Source organism: Rhamphochromis longiceps, linkage group LG7, assembly GCF_057381845.1.
Source record: "Rhamphochromis longiceps isolate RC_006_pf linkage group LG7, R_longiceps_female_GT1.1, whole genome shotgun sequence".
Taxonomy (NCBI): Eukaryota; Metazoa; Chordata; class Actinopteri; order Cichliformes; family Cichlidae; genus Rhamphochromis; species Rhamphochromis longiceps.
Window position 1 is genome coordinate 53,930,127 of NC_140563.1, and position 13,590 is coordinate 53,943,716.

Sequence of the window (13,590 nt, forward strand, 5' to 3'; positions counted from 1 at the left end):
GTGTTCCTGTCACGTAAGGTATTGGCAGGAAAACGGTTTTAAATCTCCTCAAGGCCCCAGATTTTCTCATCCATTTTTTAGTTCCATGTGCAATAACTCGGTGTTGTAACTCGAGGAGCCAAGAGCTGGCCAGCTGTTGTCAGCAATTTTTATTTATATGACTCAAATGTCTATATGTCACTTAATAATTTTAACAACTGGTCTGGTAAAAACTGACATGGTTTCTGATCCTTCACATGCTTAGCAACCACTGGTTGCTAAATAAAAATAAGTATTCCCCGACTACTTGTCAGTAGTTGATGCACATTGGTGGCCATCACTGTGAAAAATGTAAACCCTCAGTCGCGTAGGTCTAGAGACTAGTCACTGAACCTCTGGTAAAAACTGGTCACTAGGAAAACTAGTGCTTTCCCTAACTGGTTAGCTTGCAGTTGTGGGAGGTTGCTGCCTGTTGCTGGGTGAAACTTGTATAGAAGTTGCTGACCTGTGTGCAAGCACTCGTCAGCTACTTGCTAAGCAGTAGAAATAGAGAAAATTCACCTTGAAAATAAAAGTTGTTCCACTGAAACCAACACAGAATTTCAAAATTTCTAAGGCAATTGTCCATTTGCAGTTTGTGCTGCACTTTTTTGGTGGTTAGCAAGTGTCTTCAGACACCTCACTGTCTTCCATGCGAATTTCGGAGGATTCTTTTGGTAGCAACCAAAACAGTGCAGTGTCCTCTTTTGCATCTGATTTCACACAATGACAGCAGGAACCTCCAGCCAACAATTTTTCCCTAGCAACCACAGGTTGTCAGGTGGTTACCAACCAGTCTCTAGGCCTGTGTGACTGAGTTTAGCAGTCTTAAAGCAGGATCAATATGATCTCATTAACTTATAAAATGAATTAAAGCAGATATGTAGTATATCGTTTCTTTATGATTCATAAACCAGTGGTTCTCGTGAGTTCCCAAATCTACGCGCATGGCCTCTTGTGTGAGTTTACACAAATACCTCACTATTTGTTGTTACTGCCTCTTTGGCAGCCCAGAAGTTAAGGAGAAGCAGAATTGCATGCTAGAAGAGGGATGATCTGATATCCTCGTGTTGGTGTTGTTCCCAGATCATCATGAAAATGTTGTTCCAGGTACAACATTGCAAGTGACCAATCACGTTGTTGTGACGTTATTCTTTTGCGCGCCAACCCATTCGTGCATTTATGACATTCCAATGTTGCAAGGACAATATCAATTCTGCTTACCATTTATTAAAGGGTTAGGGTTAAGGTTAGAGTCAGGATTCTTTTGGTCCGTTGATCGGCGAACAAAGGTGGTTTCTCGCAGCTTAAGTACAGTTTTTTGTTTTAGGCCGGTTTTTCCCGAAGTCGCAAAAGTATGACGTCACAACATTCTGATTGGTCACTTGCAGTGTTGATCCTGGAACAACATTTAGTATGATGATCTGGGAACAACACCAACACGACGATATCAGATCATGCCTAGAAGAGTGCCATGCCAAAGGAAGACTGCAGCAGGCAGACGCTTGGCTCCGCAAAGAGCTGACTCAGGAACGTGTGCATAGACACCTTCAACTGCATGAATTGATCTTTAGCATTTTTTTGGTCATTATATATACTATGGAGCTGATGCCACTGAGTATCTTTTCCATATCTGCAATTTGCATTGCTTTTCCCCTCCTCCCAATCCTGTTTACTCCTCTTCTCCCCCTTCCTCCTTGTCTCCATGTAAACTCTGGGTGAGGGGAGGGGGGTTAAGATGGTGGGAAAGCTGCTTGTAGGAAGTTTTTTTCCCCTCAATGTTAATGTGTTCACCGGCTGGACAGCACATTCTTTCCACCTCTGTCGGCCTCACGGGTCAAGCAAAACCATACCTCCTCTTCTTTCTCCCCCTCGCTCCCTCTTTCTGTCTCGCTCCTCCCTTTCCTCTGGTTAATGCACTGAAGTAACTTAGTTAAACTGTTGGAGTGGGAGCTCCAGGACTGGATTTGGGGGGGAGGGGGGGCACATTGTCAGCTGAATCACACTTTCCAGCGGTTTCCCTCTCTTGTGTTATTCAGGTGCTGTCTCTGCAAAAGGGCAGGAAAAAAAAGGAGGAAAAGGCTTTAAATATAAACATGTGTGGCACACCAGTAACGTGAGTGTTTCCATTCCAGACGCTTGATTTATGTCTGGCAGCTAAAACGCAAGACACAGGATAAAGAGGAGGGGGTGGGAGAGATAGATGTGGTCAGCATGGAAAGACTGCGGATGGAGAGTGAGATGAGAGCCTGCTAGGCTCCAATAATTGCGGGCTTTGCCGAAATACGTCTTTTTTGTCATTTGCACACTTGCACATGAACCGACGCATCCTCGCAACAGCTGAATGACTCTTAAGGAAGAGTGTTTTAAACATCCTTCAAAATATGTAAAGTCTGTGTTGTCAGTTTGTTTACTTTATTCAAGTAGGTTATTTCTTTGCCTTCAGTTCGCTCCACAACTGGAAATGCTGCACAGCCGTCACAAGACAGAAAAGGAGCTGAGACATACCGTACAGCATGACTGAAGTGTTACAGGGGTGAGTCATGGTGCACTTAGACATTTCCCTCATTGTGGTTTTGTACTCCCCAGAAATGACCAGCATAGACTGAAACACAGACACTGACTAATCCTGATAAAAGGTGATCTGACAGCCAACACGGAGAACCAATTAGAGCAAATTTGTCCATTAATGATGTGGAAAAATGTGCGGAACAGCCTCATGTCCTGCAGTCAGTCTACATTTTTAGGAAATGGTTGAGATAAATTTTTGGACTGGAAGGGGGCGGTCATAAATCGGCAATGTGGCAACATGGAAAAGTCATGACGCAACATTTCAAGACGTTTTATCAACCAGGAAGAGTTTATCATGCCTAGATATGCTTGTCAAGAACAAAAGCTTGCACGCACTTCAATCAAGACCAAGAAAGACTTTGAGGACCTGAGGAAAAGCTGCAGGGCATAAATGTACAAAGGGGACAGAAATTATATGTTTCATGGGTCAAAGAGTCAGGGATTTGAGGTGTAGTGCAGTTCAGATCTTTTGGCTGATATTTGAGGTAATTTAAACACATGTGGCCTGTTTGACAAACGGAATGGCGATGAAGAGAGAGGGTGAGCTCATTTGTTTTTGCCTGGGGTCCTCGATGGTAATGGGTCAGGGGTCTGAGCTGTCAAGTCAAACGTCAAATGTGGATGGCGGAGAGTAAAGAATGGACGGGAGTGATCTGCAGGTAATGAGAAAGTGCTGAGTTCCTTTCTTGGCTTTTATCTCAGTAAACCTGGCGTGCTTCTTTCTACATCCTCTCCTGTATTTATGTCTTTATAATCTACACTCAGACATAAACCCAGTCAAACACACAGTGCATCATTTGGTGTAATAACACATACAAGTTGTCTGAAATGCAGCTAACTGCTGACCAAAAATGTTTAAAGTTACACAAGGGACCTGTGATTTTAGGACCATGAAAAAGCTAAAATGGTAGTTCCCCCTTTAAGAATAGGTATATTGTGCTGGGGTTTATTTTCAAAAGAAATCAAATCCAACAGAAAAGGCTCAACATAAGTGCAGCTTGACAGGCCCAAAACATTGGATCGGATGTCCAGAGAAGAGAGGTCCCGCAGAGAGTGTGAAAGTGAGCATAGAAAAGAAAAACAAAGGTGCCTGAAACAGGAGAGAACTTTGGCTGCCTACAGTATTTTGCCCCCCACCCACACATTTGTTGGTTGATAATTACTGCCATCTGAACATATACCAGACAGAAATGTATCCAAGATAATCTTGATTCAAACCATCATCTTTCTTCTGCTATACTCAAGTTTTTAACTTTATTCAGGTACATAATTAACAACCCACATGTCCTTCTCTTACTTTTTTAATGTAAGCACAGCATTTAATTGTATTATAGACACTGTAAGCAGTTCTCCAACAGGTTCATTTGTTTTAATCCTATTCAAATGGGCTCTAGTTATTAGCATAGCGTTTGATATCATTTTAAATCACAGATGCACCTTGCTAACCAAACTAGCTAGCCAGCTTTAACTATGGGGGCTCTAAAATCAATTTGCTAAAAAATCTGGAATTTATATTAATAAGGTTTTATACACACATGACTACTAACCATGGGATGTTAACTTGTCCACTATTTTAGACATGTGACAATCACCATGTCAAAGTAGGATCATGTGAATAAGGTAAGTTGTGCAAAGTCTAGAGACTGGTCTGCCACCATTTCTGTTTGGTTCACACTTATTCCAGTTGTGCTACAATTCAGCTAGTTGCTAGTTAGTGTTTAACAGTCTGCTAACAACCAAACCAATTAGTTGCAGGTTTTTGGTGTAGCACCTTCTTTGCAACTGATTTCATGCAGTGAGAACAATCTGCAGGAACCATTTGGGAAAAGCACTCTTTTCCCTAGCAACCACTGGTTACATTGTTACCAGTATGGCAAACTCTCAAGTAACGTATGGATGACATCTTGTGCCTATGCTGATGATAACTAAATCTTCACAGCTAATTGTGACCACGTGAAAATTTGGAAGTTATTTTCATCTAGAAGAGAAGAAGCATGAACAATCTCAACAATAGGTCGGGAAGGCTTATTGTGTAGTGCTCTAACACAATTTGAGTGTATTTTCAAATTCTGACACTGAAGCTTTAATTTATGACTGTTTTTATTAGTTTCTTGGATGAAAACTGAAATGATAATGGTGGGCACTCTAGACTACTGGTCTGATTACTACTTTATATCCAATAGTTAGTTCTGAACATTACACCATAAGAGGAAAACTGATTAAATTATATTATAAAGGAAATAATCTCACTATAAAAATGGTTGGCTTGCAGTGTTTCCTGATTTAATTAACTAATTTCATTTTCTTTGTGCACGAAAGATGATGACATAATGATCCTGTTAAGGTGAATCACATCTAATATCAGCTACAGTGTAACTTTGTATTTTTGCAGCTTTCATAACTTGTTTTGATTAAGACTTGCCATTTTTTTTAAATGTCTGTGACATGTGGCCATTTGGCCAAAACCATAGTAATCTTATTTATACTCACAAAGTGTCCTTTGTTAATGGTGCCGTGAAAGCCACTAGTAAAACACGTTTTGCTATCACATGAGATATAATTTTCCAGCATACAAAGGTAGTTTTTGGTCCCTAAACCCTAACCAGCAAACAAAGCAAGAGTAAACAGCAAAGACTAGAAAAGTGTTATATAAATAAACTCATAAGATTTGCTGCCACTGATGCCTCAAAGCTGTAGCAGGTCATCTCCAGACTGCTCCAGTCTGCATGCCAAATATCCTTGGGCAAGATACTAACCCTAAGTTGCTCTCCAATGCATCCATCAGTCTTTTCTAGTTAGAAAGCTCTTAAGCATAGAGAAAGTGCCTGTATGAATGGGTCAATGTGGGATACTGTAGAAAGTGCCAGCCCAATTACCATTATATCAGGAAGCCTTGTCCGTAACTCTGTGATATCAACAGTATGTGACAGAATATCCGTATTTATCATACTAAGAGGAAAATTAAAAATGTTTTGATTTTTATATAGTTTAGTTTATACATAAAAATAACTTAATCGGCCATGAAACTGCCAGGCTAAACTTTCATCAAATTAACACAAAGTTGACTTCATTCTTTAAAGCTATGCAATCAGTGTCACTTGTTTGCTGATGACACCTACATTTATCAGCCTGTTACACTACAGGGTGGGCCATTTATATGGATACACTGTAATAACATGGGAATGGTTGGTGATATTAAAGTCCTGTTTGTGGCACATTAGTATATGTGAGGGGGCAAACTCCTCAAGATGGGTGGTGACCATGGTGGCCATTTAGAAGTCGGCCATCTTGGATACAACTTTTGTTTTTTCAATAGGAAGAGGGCCATGTGACACATCAAACTTATTGGTAATGTCACAAGAAAAAGAATGGTGTGCTTGGTTTCAACATAACTTTATTCTTTCATGAGTTATTTACAAGTTTCTCTTTGTTCACAGCCATTGACATGTCGAAGAAGTCAACACGTGAGGAGCGGATCGAAATTGTGTTGATATCTGGTGAACGCAATAACCGGGTCATTGCAGCAGATTTCAATGCAAGACACCCTACGAGACCACCCATCTCCCATGCTACAGTTAGCAAACTGCTTGCTAAGTTTCGTGAAACTGGTTCAGTGTTGGATTTGCCAAAATGTGGACACAAGACAACTGTCACTAATGAAGAAACATCAGTGGCTGTCCTAGCTTCAGTCACCAAGAGCCCACAGCGTAGCACTCGCCGCATGTCATTGGAGAGTGGCATTAGTCAAACATCCCTTCAGCGGATATTAGCTAGTCACAAATGGCACCCTTACAAACTCCAGCTACTGCAGCATCTCAACGAGGATGACCCAGATCGGCGCACAGAATTTGCAGAATGGGCAAAACAAAAATTGGAACAGGACCCTCAGTTCACGCAGAAGATTTTGTTCAGTGATGAGGCAAACTTTTATGTGAATGGTGAAGTTAACAAACAAAACCACCGCTATTGGCCTGACACTAACCCACATTGGATGGATCCCTCCAAGACTGTTGGAACAACAAAAGTTATGGTTTGGTGTGGTATATGGGGTACAACGATAGTGGGTCCATTCTTCATCAATGGAAACCTCAAAGCCACTGGATATTTGAAATTGCTACATGATGATGTGTTTCCCTCTTTATGCACTGAAGCTGGCACGTTCCCTGAGTTTTTCCAGCAAGATGGTGCACCACCACATTATGGGTGCCAGGTCCGAGCATTCCTAGATGAACAGTTTCCTGGAAAGTGGATTGGTCGTCGTGGGCCAGTTGAATCGCCCCCAAGGTCTCCCGATCTGACCCCCTTAGACTTTTATCTTTGGGGTCATCTGAAGGCAATTGTCTATGGTGTAAAGATATGAGATGTGCAGCACCTGAAACTATGGATACTGGATGCCTGTGCTGGCATTTCTCCTGCGGTGTTGATATCAGTGTGTGAAGAGTGGGAGAAGAGGGTTGCATTGACAATCCAACACAATGGGCAGTACATTGAACACATTTTATAAGTGGTCAGAAACTTGTAAATAACTCATGAAAGAGTAAAGTTACGTTGAAACCAAGCACACCATTGTTTTTCTTGTGACATTACCAATAAGTTTGATGTGTCACATGGCCCTCCTCCTATTGAAAAAACAAAAGTTGTATCCAAGATGGCCGACTTCTAAATGGCCACCATGGTCACCACCCATCTTGAGGAGTTTGCCCCCTCACATATACTAATGTGCCACAAACAGGACTTTAATATCACCAACCATTCCCATTTTATTACAGTGTATCCATATAAATGGCCCACCCTGTACTAAACTTTGTTTGCAGTCATAAGTTTGACACAGTTCACTGAGGACTTACACACGGGACTCTTCAGTTTGAGGAGTGGGGTTTATTTCACATTCACCAGGTGTACAGACAGTGGAGGGAATTGTGCTGTATATTACTGTGACAGGGGTCCGGGCTCCAGGGAATCCAAGGTGGGGAGGACAGGTTAAAACACTGGCTCTTCTTCGCCCACTCACTGCTCGCTACCAGCCACTCTCCAAGCATCCACGACTAGGGACAGGTCCAGGGAATTTAAACACAGAGCAAACACATTAGAACAAAGACACAGAAATAACAGGAGTCTAATACTATGAGAACTGAGATACACTGAGCACAACGATCCAGCGATAAATGGCTGTCATCCCTCTGCTTAAATGCTGGTCGCGTCAGTGACACTCTGGTGTTTCAACTTCACAGGTGCGTGGGCCGAGGGCATGAACCCACAATGAGCTCCGCCCCGGTGAGAGAGAAAGAACAATAATGCTGCTGATCAGCTATCTGTTGATCCACTGGGCCGTGACAGAATTTTGATTAAACATAGATATTCTCCTCAAAGCATAATTTCTCTGATCTTGTGAGAAAATCTAGAGAAATTTTAATTTTGTCAGTTATTCTAAAAACAAGGTCACTGTTGCTTTCTCATCCTTTTTCTCCTTGTAGTTCGAGTATCAAAGAGCACATCAGGTCCTAATGTGGGAAAATCATATGGCTGCTGTCCATTTTGTGAGCATCATGACTGAAACACATTAGTTTTGAGTATCTCTCTCTGCTGGTTGTGGAAACTAACTGGTTATTGGCTCAGTTTGTAGGAGGTTCTTAAACTAAAGCTAGAGAGAACTAAAAGTCATGTTTATCTCAAGCAGCAGCTGTCTCAATTAGATTAATTAATTAAAGTGGAATTTTTAGTTTTTACTGTGGGAGGACACCATATATCTCAGGGAAAGTCCAAATCACTCAACCAGCTTGCGTGCTTTTATCGCATTCATGTAAATGTTATGCTGCTATATATTTTTCATTTAAGTAAAGATACACAACAGCTGCATTGTCTTAAATCTTCTCCGGTGATTATGGGCCTTCTCTTCTTCTAAACTTTATTGCATGACCTCAAGAGTGTCACAAGTCCCCCACTTCTCCTGTTAAATAGAGGCATTAATCAACCAACATATCCACAGAGACTCTGCACATTTTGTCTAGTTTTTAACACTCGCAAGTCCGCTATATGAGTCGAAGAGTGGAATAAAGCAGGAAATGGCAGAAAGGCGGAGGCAAAGTACGGACCATGTTGTTTGATTGAAAACAGCTTTCTGGTCGTCATTACCATGATGTTTTGAGAATAGATGAAGGCAAGGCTGACTCAAGACTGCAGCTGGGAATTATTTTGTTCCTCAGTGTTTGCTGATATTCTCAGAGATGATTTATAAACTCACAGCTGTGTGTATAACGCGCTCACCACTGGACATGTTTCTTTTTGGATGGACAGGGCACTGTCATGTTCAACACAATTAGTAAAAAAAAAAAAAAAGGACGCTAAGAAAAAAGCAGCTACATAAATAAATAAAATCCCAGCTATCAGCAAAGGCAGCTGTCATCAACAAGTGAAAGTTTAAGCCACGTAACATGAAGACTGTAGCATGACAGGACTGTGTAAAGCCTCTGCAGAAGCCAAACTCTGACACAAGTGTATTAAAGCCTGCAATGGTGACTCAAGAATAATAAATCAGAAATAAAATTCAATAACATGGAAAATGTGAGGCAAAAAGAAAATTCTAACAAGTGATATCAAAAAAGCAAGAAAAATTCCTCATGTTTTAGCACCAAATCAATCAGTGTTCTCCAATGCTCTAAATGCACACAACATATATATTAGTTGGGTTTTTAGTGTGGTTTTTTTTCTCCTTTTTTAGTCACTGATTTTGGCAGCTTGTGGAAATTTAATGCCGGTTTCCTTGGGGAATCCTTCAACATAGGAAAGGAATTTATCACCCCGAGTCAGATCTTTTTCCAGTTTTCCAGACTGAAGAAAGGATAACCCTATGGGGGTGGAAGCCTTGTTCAACTGATGAGGGGGTGGGAGTTGGGTGATTCACCAGTTACCCCCCCTTAAGCCGCTTGCCTCAACTTTCCCCAGGAGGGATTCATTACCAAGTGGAAGAGATGATGGTCATGGAAAAAAAATGAATGCATTGCCTCTGTTGTTCTGTATGATCAGTGCAGACAGGTTTCTCATGATGGTCAGTTAAACAGTGATCAGCTGAAATAGTTCTCCAAACAAGGACAGGAAGGAGGAGGGGAAAGAAAAAGAAGAAGAGGAGGGAGGGAGCTGAAGAGAATGACAGACAGATAGACTGGTTATGTGGCAGGGCAGTGTCTGTGGCTCTGGTGGTAATGCATCCTAACTCGGCTCAGAGTTCAGGATCAAGGTTCTGGAGAGCACTGCTCTGCCGTGGTCCGCTGTGCTCCACAGGCCCTGCTGGAGACAACAGAATTACAAGCTGCTGTGGAGGATTAGTGGGTCATGATGCAATCAGTTTAGGTCTCTGTAGTACAACACACATAGGTTCGGGATATATATCCTTCCTCCCCTGCGTTCTTTTTCTATTGATTTTTTCCCTTTGCATAATACATTTGGACATCCCTGCAACTTGCTCCTTTCCACACTTTCCCCTTCAGCTCGACTTAACATGTTCTGTCTCCTGACAGTCATAAAGCAAAGACGAACGTAACACAGATGAAAGTTAGACAATGAATAAGGAATAATAGAAGATAACTGGGATGTTTTGAGCTATATTGAGTGATCTGGGGAGTATGAAAGCTGATTATAAAACACTAATTCAAGGGTTAGGCTAAGATTTTGTTTGCCAAGGCATGTTGCAGGATTGGAACAAACATCTGGCAGACAGCTTTGTGCCGATCCCTTCAACCACTGACTTGTCTCTCCTCTTTCTTGTATTCCGCACTCTGTGTGTGTGTGTGTGTGTGTGTGTGTGTGTGTGTGTGTGTGTGTGTGTGTGTGTGTGTGTGTGTGTGTGTATTTTATATGTTTACATCTTTGTATCAATCTGAAACTCTGTGTTGCCAACTGTATGTGCACTATTCTATGGGCTCCCCCCTTTGTGTTTGCCAATATAAGGGACAGAGATAAATCATGTGGATTTGAACAAGGTAATAAATGTTCTTTCATCAAACACAGCACAAGAACAGCAACAGATAACAAAACCGGATTAATATCGCCTCTCTCTCCTTCAGATGTTTTACAGCCGTCATAAAAAATTCTCATTATTTGACAGGCAGTCACTTACACGATTTCAAATTACTCAATGGAGCATGGGGTGGGAGAAGTGTGTCCCCCTCTGGTGGTGAGAATAAGAAATAAACCTCTAGAGCCTCTCCAGTTTTCTCACCTTATCGCACAACTTTTTAAACATCTCCGGACATTTAAACAAATTTTAAAAAAAGTTTGAAGTTTGACACATTAAAAAAAAGCAAAAAGATCTAAAACTGATCTTTCAGTATGTTGTTAGGTGGTACTCAACCTCTGGTTACATCATCCTTGAGGTTTGAAAATAAATAGATTTTTATAAACCCTCAAAGCATTTCCTTCTTTTTTTCTCTCCAACAGAGGCATGGACCAGAGTTTGTGTAGGCCTTAGTTTGTGATTCATTAGAGCTGGGGGGTTGGGATGATGTGTTTACACTGGTTATACATCCCTTTCTTTTTGTCTGTGTGCATCAGATAAACAGTATTTTTTTCTCTCCTCTCTTCTTCTCTTTCTCTCCATACTGCTGATGTGTCACAACCCCCCCCCCCCATTCCTCTGCAGTTCCCCCTTCTCACACACACACACACACACACACACACACACACACACACACACACACACACACACACACTGGCTCTACCATTTCCAGATGTGTGCAGAGATGATGTCATGGCAGACCGGAGGCATTGGCCTCTTATCCTTCTCTTTCTCTCCAGAAAACATTCATCACAGACGAAGGCACACGAGGCGGAAGAGCAAAGCGTTGATAAGTTCCCAGACAACAACGTGAGAGAACAGCTCTTAAAATAAGGCTATCTACCTCTGATTAGTTCACAGAGTAGGATTTTCTGACTCACGGGCTGTTTGTCATAAACTCCCACCGGGGCTGTCCACCACCAGATCTCAGAGCCTGAAAAAAATGTTCTTTCATTTTGACTTACATTACACCCCTGACTACCAGCGGTACCTGAACATCCTAAAACATGTGTAGGCTGCTGCAGCTGTTGCTTTGTACAAAAGTGGGTTAACTACCACTGACACATGGAGAACAAGAGGGGCAGGAGTTAGTGAGTGTTGTTTCAGTTGCTAGACAACTGCAGAGTAAATAAATTGCAGAGTAAAAAAACGGCACTGGTCCACAGCACGAGGCCTGTCTGAGATCTCTAGGGGATCACGAAAAAGGCGAATGACTAGCGAGGGATAACATGAGCTGTCCCTAGCCTTGTTACACACCACAGCTGGGCTGGAATTCAGGCCTCAGACACCAGCTGTAAGGGAGAAACCCAACTAACACCCCCAGGGAAAAAAAACTCAAACCTTTTTGGGGTTAGCACAGCTTATACTATCCACTGTCCACTGCTAAAATAGATGCACCTTTTCTACTCAAAAGCGCAAGCAACTTATTCCCATGATTTAAATGCCATCTGAAAGTCACCACAGCACATTCATAACTTATAAAGAAAGACCCTACCCCTGTTAATTAACTCTAGATCAGTTTGTCCAGGCAGGCACAGCATTTCAGTCAGTTGTGGTCTAGACTTTGACTAGTACATTGCAACACCTTGATTCTTTTCCTTTCCAGCCGTTATGTTTTAGATTTGCTGCTGTGCTTGGCATCATTGTTTTGTTGCATGACCTAATTTGGACCATGCTTTAGCTGCTGGACATGTGGCCTCACATTTGACTTTAGAATACTTTGGTATTCAGTTCATGGTCAATTCAAAATGACTGCAAAGTCCTTTGACTACAAAACAAGCCCTCCGCCAGCATGCTTGAAGTTGGTATGAGGTGTTTGTGCTGATATGCTGTGTTTGGCTTTTGCCAAAGATGGCACTGTGCAATATGGCCAAGCATCTACACTTTGGTCTCATCAGTCCAAAAACTTGTTGCAGGAGTTTTGTGAGCTGTTCAGATGTAAATTTGCAAAGTTATTGCGCGCTGCCGTGTTCTATTCAGACAGACGAGGCTTTCGCCTGGCAACAACAAGCCATATTTGTTCAGTCTTCTTCTGATTGTACTGTCATGAACCCTAACATTTAGCATGCTAAATGAGATCTGTCTGAGATGTACCTCTCAGAGCATTGCATGATCTGACCCTGGGGTGATTTTGCTGAGATGTCCACTCCATGTAAGATTGTGGCACTGGTTTCACACATACCTGAATGCTTCAGTAAACTGCCAACACTTCTGCAAGGTGCTCATTTTTGATGAAGATCAGGTAATCAAGTGCATTTGGTCCTGTGAAAACCTTTGTTTTCACATGACTGTATGCATAATCGCTAAGGAAGAGAAATTAAGGGGGTAATGTACAAATCAATCTTGGACTTAGCTCCACTTAAACACTGTATATAAAATATATACATAGTTTCTGATCTGAAAAGTTACACCTTTAAACCTGCATCCTTCCAGCTGTGGGGGACTACTTTGGTTACCAAATGAGAAAATGACCCTGCATCCCTATTTGATTTTATAGCTCAGTAAACTTTTTCATAACAAATGAATGGTCTCAACAGCTAGTTTAAAATATCCTTTTTCAAATCTCTTTCAATACAGCATGGGGTAATTTTGTAGATGGTCTCAAATGGTAACAAAAAGCCAATTAAAGGAGATTTAAGAGTGTCTCTGCTGATGCCATGCACAATGGAAGAGGAAGGACTGTGCACAGCTGAAAAACATTAAAAAATGATTGTGAATGTCGGCGACAAAGCACCAGAGACAGCTCAGAAAACAAAGCTTGTGAAAACACATTTTGTTTGCTCGATGGAAATTTAATGAGCAGTGTCTTTCGGAAGTCGCAGCTTAATTTACAATACAGTGAGCATTTAGTGTCCTCTGTTAGCACAAAGAGCAAAAACTGTGAGAATTACCACATAATTGAAACCATAAACAGTGAGCATGCTGTATGGAATTATGACCTTTCATGCTGG

General features: G+C 41.6%; 1 protein-coding gene across 2 annotated transcripts; it reads left to right on the forward strand.

Moving 5' to 3' along the window:
- The first annotated feature begins 2,043 nt into the window (after window positions 1-2,043).
- LOC146666340 (uncharacterized) lies at window positions 2,044-7,307 on the forward strand. 2 transcript variants are annotated; one of them, XM_085411343.1, is made up of 2 exons: window positions 2,044-2,554; window positions 6,027-7,307. In XM_085411343.1, the coding sequence occupies exon 2, from the start codon at window positions 6,035-6,037 to the stop codon at window positions 6,947-6,949; it is 915 nt and encodes a 304-aa protein (XP_085267469.1). In that variant the 5' UTR covers window positions 2,044-2,554; window positions 6,027-6,034; the 3' UTR covers window positions 6,950-7,307. The 2 variants fall into 2 exon arrangements, with proteins under 2 accessions (XP_085267469.1, XP_085267470.1); XM_085411344.1 differs by lacking the exon at window positions 2,044-2,554 and adding an exon at window positions 3,122-3,248.
- The last annotated feature ends 6,283 nt before the right edge of the window (window positions 7,308-13,590 follow it).